This window comes from Polypterus senegalus, chromosome 2 (genome assembly GCF_016835505.1).
Source record: "Polypterus senegalus isolate Bchr_013 chromosome 2, ASM1683550v1, whole genome shotgun sequence".
NCBI lineage: Eukaryota > Metazoa > Chordata > Cladistia > Polypteriformes > Polypteridae > Polypterus > Polypterus senegalus.
Window position 1 is genome coordinate 206,877,763 of NC_053155.1, and position 22,409 is coordinate 206,900,171.

At 35.8% G+C, this 22,409-nt stretch overlaps 1 protein-coding gene across 1 annotated transcript in view; it reads right to left on the bottom strand.

Annotated features, from left to right (window-relative positions):
- Positions 1 to 3,605: 3,605 nt before the first annotated feature.
- The window catches only part of ints6 (integrator complex subunit 6), a 64,857-nt gene continuing 46,053 nt past the window's right edge, over positions 3,606 to 22,409 (bottom strand). The window contains exons 15-18 of the mRNA XM_039745220.1: positions 20,116 to 20,356; positions 17,976 to 18,296; positions 8,430 to 8,523; positions 3,606 to 4,240 (exon numbers count right to left, since the gene is read on the bottom strand). Coding sequence (XP_039601154.1) covers positions 4,144 to 4,240; positions 8,430 to 8,523; positions 17,976 to 18,296; positions 20,116 to 20,356 — 753 coding nt within the window. The 3' untranslated portion in view covers positions 3,606 to 4,143. The remainder of the gene's footprint in view (positions 4,241 to 8,429; positions 8,524 to 17,975; positions 18,297 to 20,115; positions 20,357 to 22,409) is intronic.

A 22,409-nucleotide genomic window follows, 5' to 3' on the forward strand; every position in this document is an offset into this window, starting at 1 on the left:
AATTTCTATCAGACAGCCTTGGTGTCACAGTCACTCCTAATCCATTTACAGCTGTGTTTGGTGTATTCACAGATGGGCTTAAAGTGGAGATGAACAAACAAACTGTAATTCCCTTTACTTCACTATTAGCACATAAACTTATCTTGCTCATCTGGAAGAATTCCACTACACTGCTTTTAAGTCAGTAGGTAATTAATGCTCTGTACTATTTGAACTTGGAAAAAATGTAATTCTCATTCAGAGGATCTGTTCAAAATTTTTTAAAAATATGGCAGGATCTAATCAGTAATATTTTAGAATAAGGTTCCATATTTGAGAAAAGAATACTCTTCCTTCCTTGCTGCTTTTAAAGATTTGCTTTTTTGGCTGGCTTTCTTCTCTTTCTTTTGGGTGGGGGTTGAAAGTTTGTTTTTGTTACATTTCATGTGAATGTATGGATTATTATTTGCTTTTATTTAAAATTATCAATAATAAAAAATAGAGATGTGTGGCTCTTCAGGGTGCCAGGATGATGGTTTTAACCAGTTTTAGTGGGATTACTTCCATTTTACTAAAACGTCACTTATATTATGTAGTAGAAAAATGAGCTTTAATATTGTTTCAGTACAAAATGTTTGACTGCCCAGTTTTGAATAACAGAATGCAGTAATTAATTGTTGCACCAATAAAATGTATCTACTACAAATATTACATGTAGGACACTTGGTGACAATTGTTAAGTGTATGATGAGGGACTGCCATTAGAAGACACCTGGAAAAACTTCTAAACTAAAATTAACAGGAATGGCTGAGTATTTTGAGTGCCACGACTGAGGGATTGTTTTTTTGCCAGAAGCAGTTGATTCAGATTTTTGTAAAACAAGAAGGAATTTCATCAACATTTAAGTCACTGGTGAGACCAGACTGAGAAGACAGAACATCAGGTTAGAACTGTTACCACTAGTTATGTTAAAATTCAGGCCCTGTCAATAGTCTGAATTAGCCGAAAACTGACTATTCTCTATGGCTCCAGCAATGCCTTTTAAGCATATAGGATTAAAAAAAGATGAAAAATTAAAATTTCTACAAAAGAGGCACTTCTCAAATATAAAGAAACTATGGTATTATTTAAAGTAATTTTTCCAAAGGACTGGTAAGGAGTTTATGCTGTATTTGATACATATTACCTAAATTACAATTTTGGTCTATATTTCATTTAGTGCTATCATTAAATACTTTTAATATTCACTTGAACACACATTAACATATCACACTTGCTAAATTAATCACAGTGCGTCGACCAGATTTTAAAGTCTGGTCAAACTTCTACCTTGACAGTAGCTCATGTAATTCAATGAGCTGGTGTAAAATACAGCCTAATACAGTATTGGCCATCTACAGCTCAAGTACAGTTTGCTCCAAGGACCACTTCTGAGATCACACTTATTTTAGAAGTGTCCAATCTTGGAGGGTTGAGTTTCCCAATTCTAGAAAGTATCTTGGGCGATACAAAACATTCTTGGTCTCTAGACCTCTGAAAGAGCCAGGCATGCCAAGTATTACTTACCTGTTCTATATCCTAGTCAGCAGGACCCCAGTACTGCTACATAGGAGTGGTCATGGAAACTAAAGCTGATGCTTTTCCAGGTAGTCAGTTCCCAATCCAGGTGGGTTGTCATATGGTGGGTGCGGCAACACTGCTCCCAACTTTGGCCCACTTCCCCTTTAAAAATTACTTTTAGGGCACTCGCTGAAACAAGTCATTACACCACCTTCTAGATGCTTCTTACTGCCTGCTAAGATTACATCATGGGTCTCTTCTTATAGAATTCAATAAAATAGTCAGCAGTGGTATTTTACTAGATGGTCTTGTGATAACATCTGGAACAACCAGAAAATATCCAAATGTCACAGATTAACACTCCTTTAGCAAGCCTGTATGAAATATCTGACCCAGTAACAGCATATTTAAAGAAACAGTATAACAGAGATGCAGAAGAAAGTACATGAAAATTAAGAAAAGTGGATCACTGTGGGTGTGCTAATGGATAAGCCAGCTACATTTTAGGAAGAGACAAAGACTTTTAGGTAGTGTTAGTTGTGTTGACAAGTTTCATTATTTTAATTTTATAGTCTATATTTTAAAACAAACAAACAAAAGCCTTTTTTGGACCGGAATATCTGGTGCCATCTGGGGTACAACTGTTACCTATTTTTCCTTAAACAGATTTATGTGTACAAATGCTTGGGTTATATTTTGTAACCGCTTTTCAATGGAGAAACTTTACAGGTGTCACTAGGAAGAAAAAGTGACAAATGTTTTTTGCTTAATTTTTGGATATTCTCTTGAAACTCCTAGCAAATAAAGTTCACAATTGATTCAGTTTAATAATTATCTTCTGTTGGCCAAGTAATTATAATTGTACAATTATTAAACCTAAGAAAAAGAGAAAAATGTGCAATATGGCAAGCATTTAAAACAACATGGTGTTCTAAGTTGCATATTTCGAATAATTAAATAGATGTAAAAGGCTTATTTCACCAAATACTTCCATCTGCTTTCCGATTCGACCTAGCTCTGGGTCACAGAGTGCTGAAGCCTCTCTCAGTGCAATAAGTGACGCTGGGTGGGAGCGACTGCATGGCACACCTACTCTCAATTACACCAGTTAAGTTAACATGTACATGTTTGGGGTGTGGGAGGAAAATAGGAGAAAAATACTTGGAGACATGGGAAGAACATGCACACGCCACACAGACAGTTACCTCGCAAGCTGCTAAGCTGTAGTTCGCACTACTGTTCTACTTTAAAATGAGTGCAAGAAAAGTGCAATAAATTATTTATCTGACACTGAATATGAAAATATGTAACTGGCAATAGAAAAAAAGTCTCCAAACATACAGGTCACTCAAAAGGAAGCATCCAGAATTTGAAAAATTACTTTTTGTACATTTAAAATTCTCAGAGTATAAAATATATTATTGTACAGTATAATATACATACAAGTTCACTGGATGAATCTGTAACATACTTATATTAATCTTATAAAATACATTCTCATTATGAATATTAGGCGAATATATATACAAGGTATAAAATAGAGGCTTTATTGATGTAAATAATTACAAAATGATGTTTCCTTATTTAAATAGTTTCCAAAATGTTATTTACAGTTTTACAATATATTCAAAATACCTTTAAATAACTGTGTAACAATTTTCTCCTGTTGCTCACTAATTACAAAGTTTTAAGACAAAGGTCACTGTCAGTAGAAAAGATTATTTTGGCCACATCAGTAAAACCCGAGGGGCTCTGGCATAACATTAAATATGTAGTCCTTTCAAAAGAACTGTTAAACCAGATAAAAAATAAACAAAACTGCTGCCAGGCTCTAATAAAAATGATTACATATATACACACACACACACACATACAGATATATAGATATACATACACATATATATATATATACACATACACATATATATATATATATATATATATATATATATATATATATATATATATATATATATATATATATATATATATACATACATACACACACACACACACACACACACACACACACACACATACATATATATATATATATATATATATATTTTTTTTTTGTTACAATGCTGACACTAACCTGATGGACACTCAGCAAAAATTAGACAATGGCCCCACAACTGCCGCACTTAGACTGCACAAGAATAGAGAATGCTTAGACTTCAGTTGAGAAACTGTCGCTGTTCACAAAAGTGTATGTTGGCCTGATGCACTTGAATAATCTATTCAGTTCCACATACCTGTACAACTATTTTCCTGACTATTGGTACAATCTTCTAAGTTTGTTTAAATTTTTCCATCATTTAGAGATTAGAGCTACATACATCAATAAAAATATAACCATATACAACTTAAGTAATCTTAATAATGGCTTGCATTTTTTGCTTTGCACAAGTTTCCTCATAAACTTTTCCAACAGGTAAAGAGTAAACTCATGGATAAATAATATATATAGGAGTAAAATGCGACCATAGGATTCTATAGAGGTGGACATTGAATTCAGGCTGTGGTAGATTCTTACAGTGGAATTTAACAGAAATAATCGTACTGCTACAAAAATGCAGTGAGTGAAGCGTTACACAAGTCACTTATTTAGTATTTCCCACATGGTTTATTTGACTGTACCGCTGGTGGACTTCTTCCAAGAAACCTTCCAACTGCTCTATCAGGACTTTCTTTTTAAACCTGAATAGAGAAAAAAAAAGACAAAAAAAAGATGTTAACCATAGCAATATCACTAATATTAATATATAATTAATAATTGGTTTTGTAAATGACTTGTTTGCTGTTCCAGTAATGAGTTTAGGGGAGCCAGAAAAGATTTTGATTACTGAAAAATATTCGGGCTTTCCCTTTATAAAGGGAAAAACAATTTTAATGACATGATTGCTTTTAAACTAGCACATAAAGTAATTGGTTTGCCTCTAATCGATTACTCCCAGCCCTTTGCATTTCACCCTTTCCGTCCAACTGTAGTCCTGCAGGGCCATACGTGGTTCTCGAAACGAGAATATGTCAGGGGAAATCTTGTTTAGAAAGCTTGTACTGAACACCACCACTGAAAAGGCTAAGCCTACAGGGTTTATTCCTAAAACACCCGCTATTAATTCCTCCAATCTGTACACTTTAAAACTCTGGTGTTTTACAGAAAGAGCAAAAGAAACTGAAAAGACTTGACACGGGGAGAAAATAAAAAAGCTAAAGTAGCTGTCATCAATTCAGCAGGACAATATAAATGAAGGGTAATGATTGATTTGTACATTGTAATGAGCATGGTGGCAGAAGACACACACAAACGTACACCAATGGAGCTACTTGGCTCCATGTGATGGATATGTGCTTCTGTCTGATACAATATTTTTCTGCCATTTTGACTGCTGCATCACTCAATGACAGAACAACAATAAACAGAGTTTAGAGAAGCATTGTTGTCTATGTGTATACTATGTTTTAAAATGCTGCAGCAATATTCTTGCATCGTATGTTTGCATTTCTATTTAGACAGCAATGTTAACTTACTTTAATAATAATAATTCTTTACATTTTCCTCACTACACAAAGCACTTCAATGAATGGACAGCCACTTCAACCACAGACTAATGTGTAGCATCCACCTGGATGATGGGACAGCAGCCATTTTTGCGCTCGTACACTCACCGCCATTAGCTGTTAGGTGGTGAAGTGGTTAGAGATAGTCAATTAGAGACAGTGGATGATTATGAGGCCAAAATGACTAGGCTGTGGTGGGCAATTTAGCCTGGACATCGGGATACAGCCTACTCTTTACGAAGGATGCCCAGGGAGCTTTTATGACCACAGACAGTGAGGACCTCGATTTTACATCTCATCCAGAGATTGGATCCACATTCAGACCACAGGGTAAGCACCCCCTACTGGGCACAGCAACACCTCTTAGAGCAGCAACCCTAGATGATCTCTCATCCAAATACTGACAGGGCCTGAACATGCTTGGCTTCAGGTGAATTACCTGTTCTGAAGTGCATGTGGTACAGCTGTATTTAGTTATTCATTTAGATGTGCAGTCAGAAGGTGGATGCTGTGCAGCCATGTCTGTTGTTCTACTGGTGTTGTTGGGCACATTTACAGATTTGGATGTTTTGAGTATCTGCATCTCCTGTGGCTCTTCATGATTAACTCTTTTGACATCATTTACTTCAAATGCATATTTTGCAATTCATATTTTTATTAACAAAGCTAGTGGTTCCTTAACTCCTACATTATTGTTATAAATGAATAACAGAAACCAGACAAAAAAACTGTGACAATGCATAATTTTTACCACTAATGTCTTTAAACATTGAAATGAATGGCAGTTCAGTTCTGAATCCTTTTTGCTTTGCTTTTACTTTCACACCACTTCATCACTCTCACCACCTTCACACAAACTGCTGTTGAGGTACTATTAAACTTTGCTGTTAAGATGCTCACAATCACAGCGCAAGTAGCTGATTACAGGAGTATTTAATACAACCCACTTTTATTTTCTTAGCATTTCATATATTTTCAGGTGCAGATATAAGGTAGCCTTCTGGTCCTCTTTGTGACCCTTCCTAAGTTCACAGCCCATGTGAAGAGTAGTCAAGACAATGTTAAATTAAGGTGTTTAATTAATTTTAGCCTGGTAAGCTTTCTGAACGTACCTTGCTGTGAAAAAGTTTTTGCCCCTTCCTATTATCTGCTTTTTTTGCATATTTTACACAATGAATAACCTCAGACCGTTAAACAAAATGCAATATAAGCCATGATTGGCATTTGTTTACATTTTTATTCCTGCCTCTGTAAATTCTTTCTGGTTCCGATTCCTGATTATTATTTTTTTTAATTTCAAATAACATTTTAAGTTAGTTGTCTTTGGTATAACGTTGATTCTGAATAAGTTTATTTTGTTTAATTTCTTGTTTTAATATATACTGCAATATTGCTTTTGTTTTGGTATGTGCTCTACTATATTTGCCATCCAGTGGCCACAAGCAGCAGCTGGTTGTCAGGGACATGTTAATGGGTTCACACAGCATGTCTGTATCTGAGATTCCAGATAATCATACTATAACAATTGCTTGTGTATTTTTAGGTTGCTTAATGGTGAAAGAAACTTGCTCTCTACTTGACTTTGACCTTGTTTCACATTCTGGTACAAGCATTTTATTTAGTTTTAACTTTCAGTTTGGATGTTTACTGACTACGATTTTGTCTTCTTGATCCCTCGTATATACGAGGGTAAATCAAAAGGCAGGTTTTACTCCCTCTGCCCAAAGAATTCTCACTACAGCCCGTTGTTTAACAATGCTGCATTTCCACATTGGAGCATCCATGTTCATTTAACCTTGGCTTCAACTAGACTAACGGCAGAATGCTCTGCTATGCGTATTTGAACTACCCACTAGCGATCAGAAACATGTTCTATTGTGTCTGCATCTATCCATTGCGGCTACCACTTTACTTTCAAATTGCCTTTACTTTCTGCCTCTCTTCAGCCTGGCATTACAATATTAGAAAAATAGAACCTAAGAAAACACACAGTACAGTTTGTAAATGGTTAATTGTTTATTAAAAAAACAACATTATCAAATACTTCCAACAATAAAAAAGTAATTGCCTTCATTGTTTCAATAATTGGTTGCAGCACCTTTAGAACCTATATTTACAACTAAGCACTTCCTATAACTTGATACCAGTTTTTCACATCAGTGTTAAAGGATTTTAGCCCACTCTTTGAAAAACGTATATAATTCAGACAAAATGGGAAGTTGGGGAGTCTCTTCTCAGGTTGTGTGGACCGCTCCCTATTTGGTTCAAAACTTAAATTTTCTTTCTTTTGAGCAATTCAGTTGTAGACTTGCATTTGTGTTTTAGGTCACAGTCCTGCTATATAATTCAGTTAAACTTCAGCTTCAGGCTATGGACAGATGACCAGACATTCTCCTTAAGAATATTTTGGTAAAGCGATGAACTCATGGGTCCGGTTTTGTGACACCAAAGCATCCCCACAGCATATGATGACCCCTATGTTTGGAACACTGTTTTAGATATTTGGACCTGTGTAATTCAATTTACTTTTAGATCGTCTGTCCATTGAACATTACTCCAAAAGGCTCGAGGATCACCCAAGTGTTTTTTGCAAATATGACATGAGTACTGTTGTTACTCATGGACAGCAGAAGTTTTTGCTCTGCTGCTTTCCCATTACTCCCATTTTTACTTCTTCTCTCATTGTGGAGTCATCACCACAAACCTTAGCCAAGGACAGTCAGGTCTGAGCTCTTTTGATGTTCTTTTGGAATCCTCTGTGAATTCCTGCATGAGTTATTAATGTGCTAGAGGTTATTTTTCCTGGGAAGATTTACCACTGCTCTAAATGTTCTCCATTTGGAGAAAACGCCTCACCTTGAGTCTTACAGATAGTCATTCATCTGTAAATTTCAACACCTTTTTTCCCTCATTTTCTCTGGAATTTCCTTTGATTCAGAAACAGTGTTCATCTAGAAAATTTGTGGTGACTATTTAACTCTCATTGGAACAGTCAATATAACGTTTAGATTTAACAACTCTGGCAGTAATAAAGCCTGGCTGTGTTCAGGCAGCTGAAATTCATTATCAAGTAACTCTGACCTTGTGTTGAGTAAGTAGCTAAGGGGACGATTACCGTTTCTTATGGTAAATGCAGGTGTTGGATCTCTTTATTACCTAAATACACATCTTAGCAACTTTGAAACTGTGTTACATGTTTACTCGGGTTCCCTTCATCTAATGCAACATTTTGTCTAAAGATTAGATGGGAGTAACATTTTACAGCACTGTATATACAGTATTAGCAATGAAAATGTAATCATATAATAAAGAAGAGCTTACATACCTGGCTGCTTCTTTCATGATATTCTGTAAAAACATTATCCTGGTTTGTAATGTACCTTGGAGTTGCTCCAGAAAAAAGAAGATTTTCTCATATCCTTTTAAAAAAGTGAAGAAAACTGGTATGAAGAGAGTTTTTTTTTTTTATTTTCAACATACTGTAACAACTAGGTAGGTAGCACAGTGGCACAGAAGTTACTGCTGCAATCCCATGTATCCAGGGTCCAGGGTACAGTTTTCACAGGCAGTAACTGTTATTGTTTATGCTGGTTGTCATTCCCTCAAATGTATAATGGATAATGCATACTCATAAAATAGAAATAAGGCTATAGTTAACTTTTAATCCATTAAGCGATAATTTACGCCATGGAAAAAGCCAGATATGAAAATGAACGGGTGGAAGAATGGATGGATTAAATAATTAAATCATATGACTTTGAGATACTATTTTAAATCTTATCTTAAATCTAACTGACTAAATTAAATAATGGCAGAGTTTAAAAAGTCTTCAATAAAAGAACAACAACAAAAAACAATTCCCGTAATTGATACTTTTTTCCAATCTGTTTTTTTAGGGCTGATACCAATCTCCAATATTATTTGACTGGATACCCCTTGTCTGTTTAAAAAACATGTACACTAACCTCCTGCATAACCAGATGTGGTGGAGCCTTATGTTCTATATTAAAGAATAGACTACAGGCATTACCTGTTAATTTTTCACTGACAAAATGAAATTCTGTAGTACTAAAATAAATAAAATTTGTTTAAAATACATACTTTTTAAACTAATAAAATATGTACAGAAAATATACATATGACATTGAAGAAAATAAAATGCTTCTCATATTTACAAGCTGTCATATGTTTAATTTCTTCTGCAATATACTTATCTGAAATAATGCTTGCTATAATTAAAAAAAAAAAAGTAGTTTTCGCCATTTGTCCAACATAAAAATATATTCTCATACATTGATGCAATTAATTGATATCTGCAGTTAAACACTGTAAAAAAAACTGTAAATATACATGCAATTATATTTTAATCCCTTTTAAAAAATTGTACTACATCTTTTTTACTGTTAAAATATACATTTACTGTAGTTATACAGGTGTTTTTTTCATTTAATTACTATTTTTTTTGAAGCCTGCTGGCCAGACATACCAAATTCTTGAGGTGTAATTATAAATATGGATTACCACTTCAATTATGCATTTATTGGTTTTTTTTTACAAAAGCTTATACTTTATGACACATGAAAACAAATAATAAAACAGTACAAACCCTTAAAAAGCTGCAAATCAATTAAATGTTAATAAGATGTTTATCAAGAAGATAAAAGGCTAACACACTTAACAAGTTTACAAGTAAAATGGATAAACAGGTTGTTAAGTCTATTGTTTAGCAAGTACCAACTTCTAATTGTTCTTTATCTCTTCTTTTTCTAATTGGAAATGTGAGCTGTTGAACTTTCACAAGCAACAGAAATGTGCACTATCTCAACTACTGTAATACCTCACGTAAAGGCGCATTACAACCAAATTACTGGAAAGCTTAAAACAGCTGATGGAAAAAAAAATCTGTTCTTGTGATTAGCCAATTTACTGATCACTGATTGTAGTGAAAACTGGCCAGTTTATCACAGTATCATTGCTATTCTATGCAAGATAAAATAAAACATAGAAAAGGCATGCTATTCCCAATTCCCACAAAGTCACGTTGTACTGGACTGTATAACTATGCCCTTGTAATATTTTCAATTTCAACAGATTTCTGGATCTAAATTGGGCCATAAAAAAAATCTAAAAATAATAGTGAGATGAGTGAGATGAGATGCTGAAGAAATGGATGAATCAACTTTAATATATATATATATATATATATATATATATATATATTTATTACACACACTAGCAGAATACCCGCGCTTCACAGCGGAGAAGGAGTGTGTTAAAGAAGTTATGAAAAAGAAAAGGAAAAATTTTTAAAATAATGTAACATGATTGTTTTGTCATCGATATGAGTGTTGTTGTCATATCTATCTATCTATATCTATATCTATATATATATATATATATATATATCTCAAAATACCCGCGCTTCACAGCGGAGAAGGAGTGTGTTAAAGAAGTTATGAAAAAGAAAAGGAAAAATTTTTAAAATAATGTAACATGATTGTTTTGTCATCGATATGAGTGTTGTTGTCATATCTATCTATCTATATATATATATATATATATATATATATATATATATATATATATATATATATATCTCAAAATACCAGCTTCACAGCGGAGAAGGAGTGTGTTAAAGAAGTAATGAAAAGAAAAGGAAACATTTTGAAAATAACGTAACATGACTGTCAATGTAATTGTGTTGTCATTGTCATGAGTGTTGCTGGCATATATATATATATATCTATATATATATATATATATATATCTATATATATATATATATATATATCTATATATATATATATATATATATCTATATATCTATATATATATATATATATATATGGCAGAATATCCGCGCTTTGCAGCGGAGAAGTAGTGTGTTAAAGAAGTTATGAAAAAGAAAAGGAAATATTTTAAAAATAACGTAAGATGATTGTTAATGTAATTGTTTTGTCATTGATATGAGTGTTGTTGTCATATCTATATATATATATATCTATCTATATATATATATCTATATATATCTATATATATATCTATATCTATATATATATATATATATATACTAGCAAAATACCAGCGTTTACATGGAGAAGTAGTGTGTTAAAGAAGCAATGAAAAGAAAAGGAAACATTTTGAAAATAACGTATCATGATTGTCAATGTAATTGTTTTGTCACTGTTGTGAGTGATGAGTGTTGTTGTCATTATATATATATATATATATATATATATTTACACACACACACATAAACATATATATATATATATATATATATATACATATCTATACATATACACATATATACATATACATATATACACATACATATACACACACACACACATACATACATACATACATACATACATACATACACACATATATAAACATATATATACATATACATACATCTATACTAATAAAAGGCAAAGCCCTCACTCACTCACTCACTCACTCACTCACTCACCACTAATTCTCCAACTTCCCGTGTGGGTGGAAGGCTGAAATTTGGCAGGTTCATTCCTTACAGCTTCCTTACAAAAGTTGGGCAGGTTTTATATCGAAATTCTACGCGTAATGGTCATAACTGGAAGCAGTTTTTCTCCATTTACTGTAATGGAGATGAGCTTCAACGCCATGGGGCGGAGTTTCGTGTGACATCATCACGCCTCCCACGTAATCACGCAGTACATAGAAAACCAGGAAGACCTCAAAAAGTGCTGAAGAAAACATGCATTATATAATTGAGAAGGCAGCGAAACAATAAGAAGCGAGCGAGTGACATATACAACCATATTCATGAGTTCTGCTACTTAAACAAAGCACGATGTAAACCTACACTTTAAATTAAGTTCATAGACAGGCTGCCGCTGGCGTTTGTAATTTAGTGCCTGCCCATATAAGGCCGTCCGTCAGCGGCAATCCAATAGCAAACTGCCACAGGTAAATATTCACGGGTGAAGGACTGTGCTTATGGAGAGGAAGATGAGATGGTCAGGGTGGTGTTTGACACAAACTCAGCGAAACTGCGAGAGAAAGTTTTAAGTGCCAGGACTAAGGTAACATTAAATACAGCCATGGACATAGCACGAGATGGCACCAGCACAGCTGGGAACCTTCGATGCATGTACACCGAGCGGCTCACGTGAACTGACGCGTGCACAGATAAAAAGCAACAGTTCCAAAGAGCGCTGAACAAAACCGAATTACACAATTGAAAAGGCAGCAAAAATATGAAGCGCCTGATACATATAAGCATATTCATAAATCCAACTACTGCGGAAACAAAGCACACGTTGGAAAAAGTCAATGTCCCGCTAAAGGAAGACAGTGTAAAAACCCGTGCATGCAGTGTGTCAGGTCTCAGATAAAGAAGAAGACGAGCTGTTTATTGATGCAGTAAGAAACGAATCGATGAATGAAACCTGTCATCTTTACAACGATTGACAAACACGGAATGTAACTTGAACACAACACATCCTACAAATACGAACCTGATTGAAAGAAATAATGATAATCAAATCCTTGATGACAGCAACACTCAGTAACACTCACAAAACAAATACTGTATATTGACAGTCATGTTATGTTATTTTAAAATGTTCCCTTTTCTTTTCTAGCTTTTTAACACACTACTTCTCGCTGCGAACGCTGGTATATATATATATATATGTATATATATATATCCCGATCTACATACTCGAATAATGGATACTTTATTCGCCATCAATGATTGTTTTGGTAAAGCCATACTCAGTGTATTCATTAGATGAACGGTAAAAAAGTAAGAGCGAGGGGAGGATGACTTATTGAGGCATGCAGGCTGTAGTGCGCGTCAACTCTATCTATCTTTTCAAGTTCTATTTAGTCCATATGTGTCAAACTCAAGGGCCGCGGGCCACATCCGCCCGGCGTAATTATATCCGACCGAGATCATTTTATATACTGTATTATTGTTATTAAAGCCCGGTATATGAAGCGCTGGTAACACAATAAACTACAGATCCCATAATGCAGCGCTTCAGCTGCCTTGCCAACACTTACCGCGTTAATCAAGTCTAGCTTATGATGCTGCAAGTTATTGCGGCTAGCTCACACGATGCTGAAGAGAAAAGTTGATTCTGAAAATAGAGCCTTTAAAACCGATGGGAGGCTGAGTATATGTTTACTGAACCCGTGTGTCTCATTTGTGGAGCTAATGTGGCTGTAATTACAGAATTTAATCTAAGACGGCACTATGAGACAAAACATCAGGGTAACCTGAATGCAATGCAGAAGATACAGAAAGCAGCATAATTAAATAAGAATCTGACACTTCAGCGGACGCTTTAACCCGTGCACAATCACAAAGTGATTTCAAGTGAAGCTGCTTTTATGGGAGACACAAATGCACCAGTTCACCTTGCCCCACTTTCCCTGTTGCCAAGTAATGTTAAACCAAGTCGTCACTACGGTGTTCCCAAATACGCACTTTGCTGATAAACTGAGCGACTGCGCACTGAGTTTGCACGGCGCTTTGGTGACTTTGAAGAACAAAAAAAGTCCGCCTACATGCGGCTCGAACCTTGTGCATGTTTGGTAGCACATATCTGTGTGAGAAGCTCTTCTCAGTGATAAAGACTAACAAAACAGCACACAGGAGTCGCCTCACTGATGAGCACCTGCAATCCATCCTGAGAATCTCCACAACACAGAACCTCACAGCAAACAGAAAGAACCTGTGGCCAAAAAAAGATGCCAGGCGTCCAGCTCTAAAATGACATATGAGCAAAGACAACTGAATGATTTGATTTGTTATTGCTGAAAGGAACACATTTTATTTATATTTCCAGGTTTTGTTATGCAGCATGTTCATATTTGAATTTGTATAATTTTGACAGGATATATTTTTATGGAGAGCAAAATCTTTTGGGATATTTAAAATCTAAGTTTATTTTTTATATAAAATTACATAAGAGTAAAGAAATTTGAATGTTTGTTCTTTTAACGTTTACTTTATTTCTAACTTGTATAATTTAGACAGGATATATTTTTATGGAGAGCAAAATATTATAAGTTGTTTAAGGTTTGAGTTGATTTATTCACGAATAATATTCCTGTCTGTTTTTACCATTCCTACCAAAGATATTTCTGTCGACTAAATAAAAATTCCTTCTATTTAAAATTTAAATAGAACTTGAACAAATACGATAGTTCAGTATCAGTGCAATACGCTGCTTGTTAAAACGGATGACTCCCGCTCTTACGTGCAAGTCTGCATGGATATCGCTCAGTTTATCAGCAAAGTGCGTATTTGGGAACACCGTAGTGACGACTTGGTTTAACATTACTTGGCAACAGGGAAAGTGGGGCAAGGTGCACTGGTGCATTTGTGTCTCACATAAAAGCAGCTTCACTTGAAATCACTTTGTGATTGTGCACGGGTAAAAACGTCCACTGAAGTGTCAGATTCTTATTTAATTATGCTGCTTTCTGTATCTTCTGCATTGCATTCCGGTTACCCTGATGTTTTGTCTCATAGTGCCGTCTTAGATTAAATTCTGTAATTACAGCCACATTAGCTCCACAAATGAGACACACGGGTTCAGTAAACATATACTCAGCCTCCCATCGGTTTTAAAGGCTCTATTTTCAGAATCAACTTTTCTCTTCAGCATCGTGTGAGCTAGCTTCGCAATAACTTGCAGCATCATAAGGTAGACTTGATTAACGCGTAAGTGTTGCAAGGCAGCTGAAGCGCTGCATTATGGGATCTGTAGTTTATTGTGTTACCAGCGCTTCATATACTCGGGCTTTAATAACAATAATACAGTATATAAAATGATCTTGCGGGCCGGATATAATTACACGCGGGCGGATGTGGCCCGCGCCCTTGAGTTTGACACATATGGACTAAATAGAACTTGAAAAGATATATTTTTCAAATGTGATCGCAATTCAGATAGAGTTGACGCAAGCACTACAGCCTGCATGCCTCAATAAGTCATCCTCCCCTCGCTCTTACTTTTTTACTGTACATCTAATGAATACACTGAGTATGGCTTTACCAAAACAATCATTGATGGCGAATAAAGTATCCATTATTCGAGTATGTAGATCGGGATATATATATATACATATATATATATATATATACCCGCGTATCGCAGCGGAGAAGTAGTGTGTTAAAGAAGTTATGAAAAAGAAAAGGGAATATTTTAAAAATAACGTAACATGACTGTCAATATACAGTATTTGTTTTGTGAGTGTTACTGAGTGTTGCTGTCATCAAGGATTTGATTATCATTATTTCTTTCAATCAGGGTCGTATTTGTATGATGTGTTGTGTTCAAGTTACATTCCACGTTTGTCAATCGTTGTAAAGATAAGAGGTTTCATTCATCGATTCGTTTGTTACTGCATCAATAAACAGCTCGTCTTCTTCTTTATCTGAGACCTGACACACTGCATGCACGGGTTTTTTACACTGTCTTCCTTTAGCGGGACATTCACTTTTTCCACCGTGCTTTGTTTCCGCAGTAGCTGCACTTATGAATATGCTTGTATGTATCAGACGCTTCATATTTTTTTGCTGCCTTCTCAATTGTGTAATTCGGTTTTTGTTCAGCACTCTTTGGAACTGTTGCTTTTTGTCTGTGCACTGCGTCAGTTCATGTGAGCCACTTGGTGTTCTTGCATCGAAGGTTCTCAGCTGTGCTGGTGCCATCTCGTGTGATGTCCACAGCTGTATGTAATGTCAGCTAAGACCCGACACTTAAAAGTTTCTCTCGCAGTTTCGCCTAGTTTGTGCCAAACACCACCCTGACCATCTCATCTTCCTCTGCATAAGCACAGTCCTTCACCCGTGAATATTTAGCGGCAGTGTTTCTATTGGATTGCTGCTGACGGACGGCCTTATATGGGCAGGCACTAAATTAAAAACGCCAGCGGCAGCCTGTCTATGAACTTAATTTAAACTTTAGGTTTACAACGTGCTTTGTTTCCGAAGTAGCAGCACTCATGAATATGGTTGTATATGTCAGTCGCTCGCTTCTTATTGTTTCGTTGCCTTCTCAATTATATAATGCATGTTTTCTTCAGTGCTTTTTTGAGCTCTTCCTGGTTTTCTATGTACTGCGTTGATAGTCAGTTCACGTGATTATGTGGGAGGCGTGATGACGTCACACAAAACTCCGCCCCCCCACGGCCATCCAGCTCAACTCCATTACAGTATATGGAGAAAAATAGCTTCCAGTTATGACCATTACGCGTAGAATTTCGAAATGAAACCTGCCCAACTTTTGTAAGTAAGCTGTAAGGAATGAGCCTGCCAAATTTCAGCCTTCTACCTACACGGGAACTTGGAGAATTAGTCAGTCAGTGAGGGCTTTGCCTTTTATTAGTATATATATATATATATATATATATATATATATATATATATATATATATATATATATATATATATATATATATATATATATATATATATCCAAAAATGAGAAAAACAAAGCCGACATTTATATTCCTGGGTTTTTATGAGAATAATTATCCATTCATATTTTAAATGTTTCATCCATTTCTTGATTGTGCAATACAGATTTTATTCTTAGCGGGAGATTTGCCAAGCAAGTCAGAAGTAAAATGTAGACCAGACACTTCCTATCTAAGATCAAACTCACTCATCCCAAGCAAATTTAGATCTGCCAGTTAACCTAACATGCAGGGTTTATAACAACAAGGTCAACTAGACCAAGGAGGATACAAAGACTAAACAAAATTATCACAACTATATTACTTAGAAAGAAGGAAACACCATACGTTGTTTCTAATTAGTAAATAATATGGAACAGGCTGTAACAATAATTGAGACATTTTCTTAAAAAATGGAGTAGCCTCCAGAAGTAGTCTATCAACAAACTGATAACTTCAAATAGTAAAGCTTAATCTTCTTTGAGTCATTCATTAGACAACAAAATAGTGTGCATACTTTTTACATTTCTTAATGTTTACTCTATACTTGCAGGTTATCCGGAAACTCTGAAAGGTTGTGTGCAAGTATGGGTGAGGATGTGTGCTTGATCACACCACCCCTGTGATGGTCTAATGCCTTGTACCAAGCTGATTCATACATATGTTATAGCTCTCACAACTCTGAACTGTGCTGAACAAACTTTAATAGTGACTAAAAGAATGAGACTGCAAGTACAAATGGTCAAAATGTGGTTTCTGTGCAGAGCTGCTGTGCTCCCTCATTCTACCATGTAATGTTGAGGAGCTTGGAAGCACAGACCTCAGAATAGAACAGCTGCTTCTCCAATCATGAAGAGCCAGTTGAGGTGGTTTGGGAATGTAGTTACAATACCTTGTGGCAACTCTGTCAGGAAGTGTACCAGTCTTAGCCCAATAGGAAATGCCAAGGTATAGACCCAGGACACACTGGAGGGATTATATATTTTTAGAAGGCCGGAGGATGTTACTGGAGTTAGGGGTGCCTGGTCAGACCAGCTTTGAATGTTGCTTCAGTGCTGTTACTAGAGATGATTCCTGCCCATCTAAAACATTAGTGAAATGAAAAGTCTTAATAGGTTTTGCAAAGTATATGTTAGTAATACAGAAGTTCCAGATTATACAGGTACTAGCAAACAGTAAGTCTGCAGCCGCATGGGGTATTCTCCATGTACTTCAGTTCTCTTTTGACCCTTTGATGATGGCCAGCTTAGGGTAACGGAGTTTTAAATGAGTGTGGCTATGTGCATGATTGCACCCTGTGATAAGCTCTGTTCTCATGAATCTCTATTGTACAGTATATAGCAGTTACAGATAATGGATACATGTTTAGAACAATAAATAATTATCCCACCCAGTCAAATACTGCACTTACTTCTGCCAGGTTTTCGTATCTCTCTGATAATCAAAACTTTAAGTTCTGCATTATTTTCTTGACATCTTAATTCTTTCATCCTTTTAATTTTGCTTGGAGACTGTGCAAGTTTCTGCTCGTCTTCCAGATTTTCAATGAACATATCTGGGTAGAGGTCAATGCAGACGTCCTCTATATGATTTTCCACTTCAGAGAGAGACTCAAAAGATGAGTTTTCTGAGTTTACAGAGGCACGTGTGTCTTCCAGATCTTGCTTCTGTTCATTCTCAATGTTGTTTTCAAGCACGCTATTCAAATAAACAACAGGACTTGTTTCCAAAACTGAAATATGATGAAACATATATTAAAACATTGTTAATAAAAAAATATACAAATATTCTATTCTTTCTTTCATTTCATCACAATCGCTTTGCCTTTCTGCCACTCAGCTAGACACATTCACACAACAAGAGTCACCAAGCATATTATGGCGGTTTGGCTGTACAGTGCCATATGCATCAGTTTTCCTTTGAAGTTAAAAGCAGTTCAGGTGAGGAATTGAAACTGTCCATCTTGATCAAGCAAAGGGTCTGCCAGTGACAGCAGATGACATGGCAAAGCCATATTGACTGCACTTGCCATCCTTCTTGATACTTTACACCGATAGAGGGACCAAGTTCCAGAAGTATGCAGAGCGTGCTTTCACATAGCATGTAGAACTTGATACTGGATTATGCCTGTTTAGATGCAATGTACTGTACTGTATCTAAGACAGCCTTCCCTTGTAACTCATGAGGCTTTCAGCAGTATTTATGTCATGATCGTGAACTCGCACATCTTCTGCATATTTTTGATGATTTCCTGACACTTTTCCCACAGTTTGTACAATGGTGCTGGGTGATTGGCTTCTCAATGCTTATTAGTTAAATGCAGGTACTTCATAATGAGTGAAAAATGACACTCACACATAACTTTACCAAAAATGGGTGTCTAAAAACTGGTTTTGGACCGGTAACATCTCTGGACTGGTTTATCCACTATGGCCCACAGTATCAGGAGACGAAGAAACACCCATGTCATTTGCAACAACTGGCCACCAGTGAATGTGACTTTTCTGATACTACTCAGCATAGCGTTTCATTTCAACAACTATTTTCTCCACTAGACTATATTTATCCAACCGTGAACATCACTGAAACCTAATAAGTCGAAATCTACAGGTGTCAGTTTCATTATCTATGTCAACATCTAAAGACTAACTCACGTCATCATCATTATCGCTTTAGTTTCAATCTGTTCTAAGACTGGCTTTGCTGCCTTTTGTTTACCATTTTGTTTTTGTTTGAAGGCTCCACTCAACTCATGAATATTGATGAGTTACCATAAAAGGGGTAAAATGAATAAAATATTCATGTTTTTTACAGAAGTCTACTAATACAAGATTAGCTATGAGCAACTTAAATAACACATTTAATTAGTCAATACTGCAAAAACAATTTGCACTGGGGCATTACAGTGGCTCAGTAGTTTGCACAGTTGCCTCGTAGCTTCAGGACACTAGCTTTAAATTATGCCATCAGTGTTACACCGGATTTTCACTTGACCCTCCAATATTCCTCCCACAGGTACAAAGTGATTCTAATTTAGCCAGTTTGAATGAGTGTTTTTGTGAGTGTTTGCTTTTAGAATGACTGCAGCCCCCATTAAAAAACTGGTTGTTACTTTGAAGCCAAGATACATGCTGGTTTCCCATGCATGCTGTCAATCACAATTATTTTAAATATAACATATTTGCAATAAGGTGGAGGCATTGAAGTTCATGGTAAGCCTGTGCAATTACAAAAAAAAAAGCATTTAACATTTCCATTGGAAAAAATATTTGGTGCTGCTGCCTCAGATACTCCTGATATGACATCTAGTCTGGCTGCTCTTTCTGTGGAGTTTGGGGTTGCTTACATTTTCTCTGCTAGTTGTACATACAATCCCATACAAAAACATATATAAAGGTTAAAAGACAACTATAAATTGCCAAACATTCTGCACTCAAGTAAAAATACTATAGAGTTTTGTCATCTAATTTCTCTCTCACTTCTGAGTTAGACCTTATCTACTACTCCAACTGGACTTTTGTATATAATACAGGTTATTATTCATAACCTACCTTTAGCGTTACATACAGAGTTTTCATTGTTTGTTTGAGTCAGTTTTGCAGGTGAAGCTAATGATAACTTTCCACCTGTGTGGTTAGTGACTCCTTGTGCAGAAACAAGGTGTGCTCCCCTGAATAAAGGAGACATGCTCCTTCGCCTCTTCAGCATTCCCTGCAAGTTAGAGTCTCCGGGTCGCTTATTTTTATTTTGAGGACCAGTCACAAACTCATCAGCTTCATCAATCATCATTCCCTGTACAAAGGCAATAAATGGAGAAATAATTTCAAACTATCACATTAAGAATTCATTTAGCTCTAATGCACAACAGGGAGCGAAAACTGCATACCCAAGGAGAGAAATCCACTGCAAATTTATAAAGATGAGGATTAAACTATTAATTGAAACATAAATAAATGTATTACTGCTGTATATAAATACTGATTAAGTAACCATTTGAGGGTTTTGAACAATAATTCGATTTGACACTGAAAGGGAAGTACAGTATTTATTTATTATGTAACAAGTTTGCTGAATTACATTTAAAGTTTATAAATGTGGAGCTTGTTTTTGTATATTGTATGCTTGAGCCTGTGCGTCTGTTTCTCTAGTGACATCTTCACCATGTCAACTTATTTATCACAGACTTTGTTAAATTTCATTACTTACTGTAAACCAACTGATAAAATGTTCCATTCAAAGTGACTCAAATATCCATGCTGACCAGTCATCCGTTCTGCTTACCTTTTTCTCTGTTTCTGATTCATTTGCACTCACACACTATTCATTTATTTTTCTACTAATGCTGTGGACACTTACTGGATTTACATTTCTTGACCTTCAAAAGAAATTAATCAATACATATGAGACATAGCATTATGACCCTCAGAAGTGTAGGTCTTTCATTTTGAGAGGAAAAAAGATCGACGTGTCAGTGAATATGGTGTCATACACAATCCAAAAGCAATTGGAAACTGGAAGAAACACTGACAGGAAGAGATCTGGAAGACCCAAAGTCATAACCCAATCAGAAGACAGTTTTCTGAGGGTCACCTGCGTGCGTGATAGGCACCTCACAGTAGAACAGCTTCAAGCACAGCTTAACAGTGGTCGAAAAAAAGCAAGTCTCAGTTTCCACTGTAAAGAGGAGACTTTATGCTGCAGGTTTGACAGGGTTAGTGGCAGTAAGAAAGTAAGATAAAGGAATAAATAAGAAATCAAGGCTTGCCACAGCCATGAAATACCAGCTGTGGACTACGCATGGTGTTTGTACACCGTTGAATTTGGACCTCAGTGTGTGACACAAACTGTCAAACATGGAGGACGAAGTATGATGGTCTGGGGTTCTTAATGACTGGCATTCTGAATTGCAAGGAATATCGCATCATTTTACAGCACTATGCAATATCGTCTGGTCTGCATCTAGTAGGTCAGGGGCTAATCCTACAGCAAGACAATGACCCCAAATATATCTCCAGGCAATGTTTGAACTAGGTATTAAATTGTGTGCATTTCCATAAAAACAGTGTGCTTACAGTTTTCCAATATTCAGGGCACTGATAGGCCATGCCACTGAGTTTGTACCACAAACTGATCTTTGAGACCTGGCAGCCAGAGACACAGCTCACATGCCAAGTCTGAAAATAGCATATTTAATTTAATAGCTTTTTCAAGGGTGTCGAACTCCAGTCCTGGTCAGCTGCAGTTGCTGCACGTTTTCATTCTAACCCTTTTCCTAATCAGTGACCAGTTTTCACTGCTAATTATCTTCTTCTCCCTTCATGTTAATAGCCCGGTTTTTAAGGATTCAGACCCCTGAATTGATTCCTTTCTTCATTAAATGGCAACCAAACAGAAATGAGATGTGAAACAAGCCAAAAGAAGACCAGCTGAACTGGGTTTTCAAACTCCAATCAATTTCACTCCAACCAATCTCTTAATGAGAAGCTGATTATTGCAGTTAATTAAACCCATTATTTAATTCCACAGCTTGTTGCTGCTCTCATTCTACTACAGCAGACATTTCTAAAACTGTTGATTTTTCTGTTTTATCTAAGAACACTGTCAAAATGTTTGGGTGACCTGAGAGATCAACCTTACAGAGACTTTCACCTTTCTTTATTTTCTGATATTGTGTGATGAGCACAGGTGAGCTGGTCAGGTGGCAGCTTGTTTTGTGTCTCATTATTGTTTGGCTTCTAATTAAGGAAATAGAGACAACTAAGGGGCCTGAGTCAAGTTAATTAAAACAAAGACAAAGGACGTTAATTAGCAGCAAAAACGTCTCACTAATGGTGAAGAATGTGAG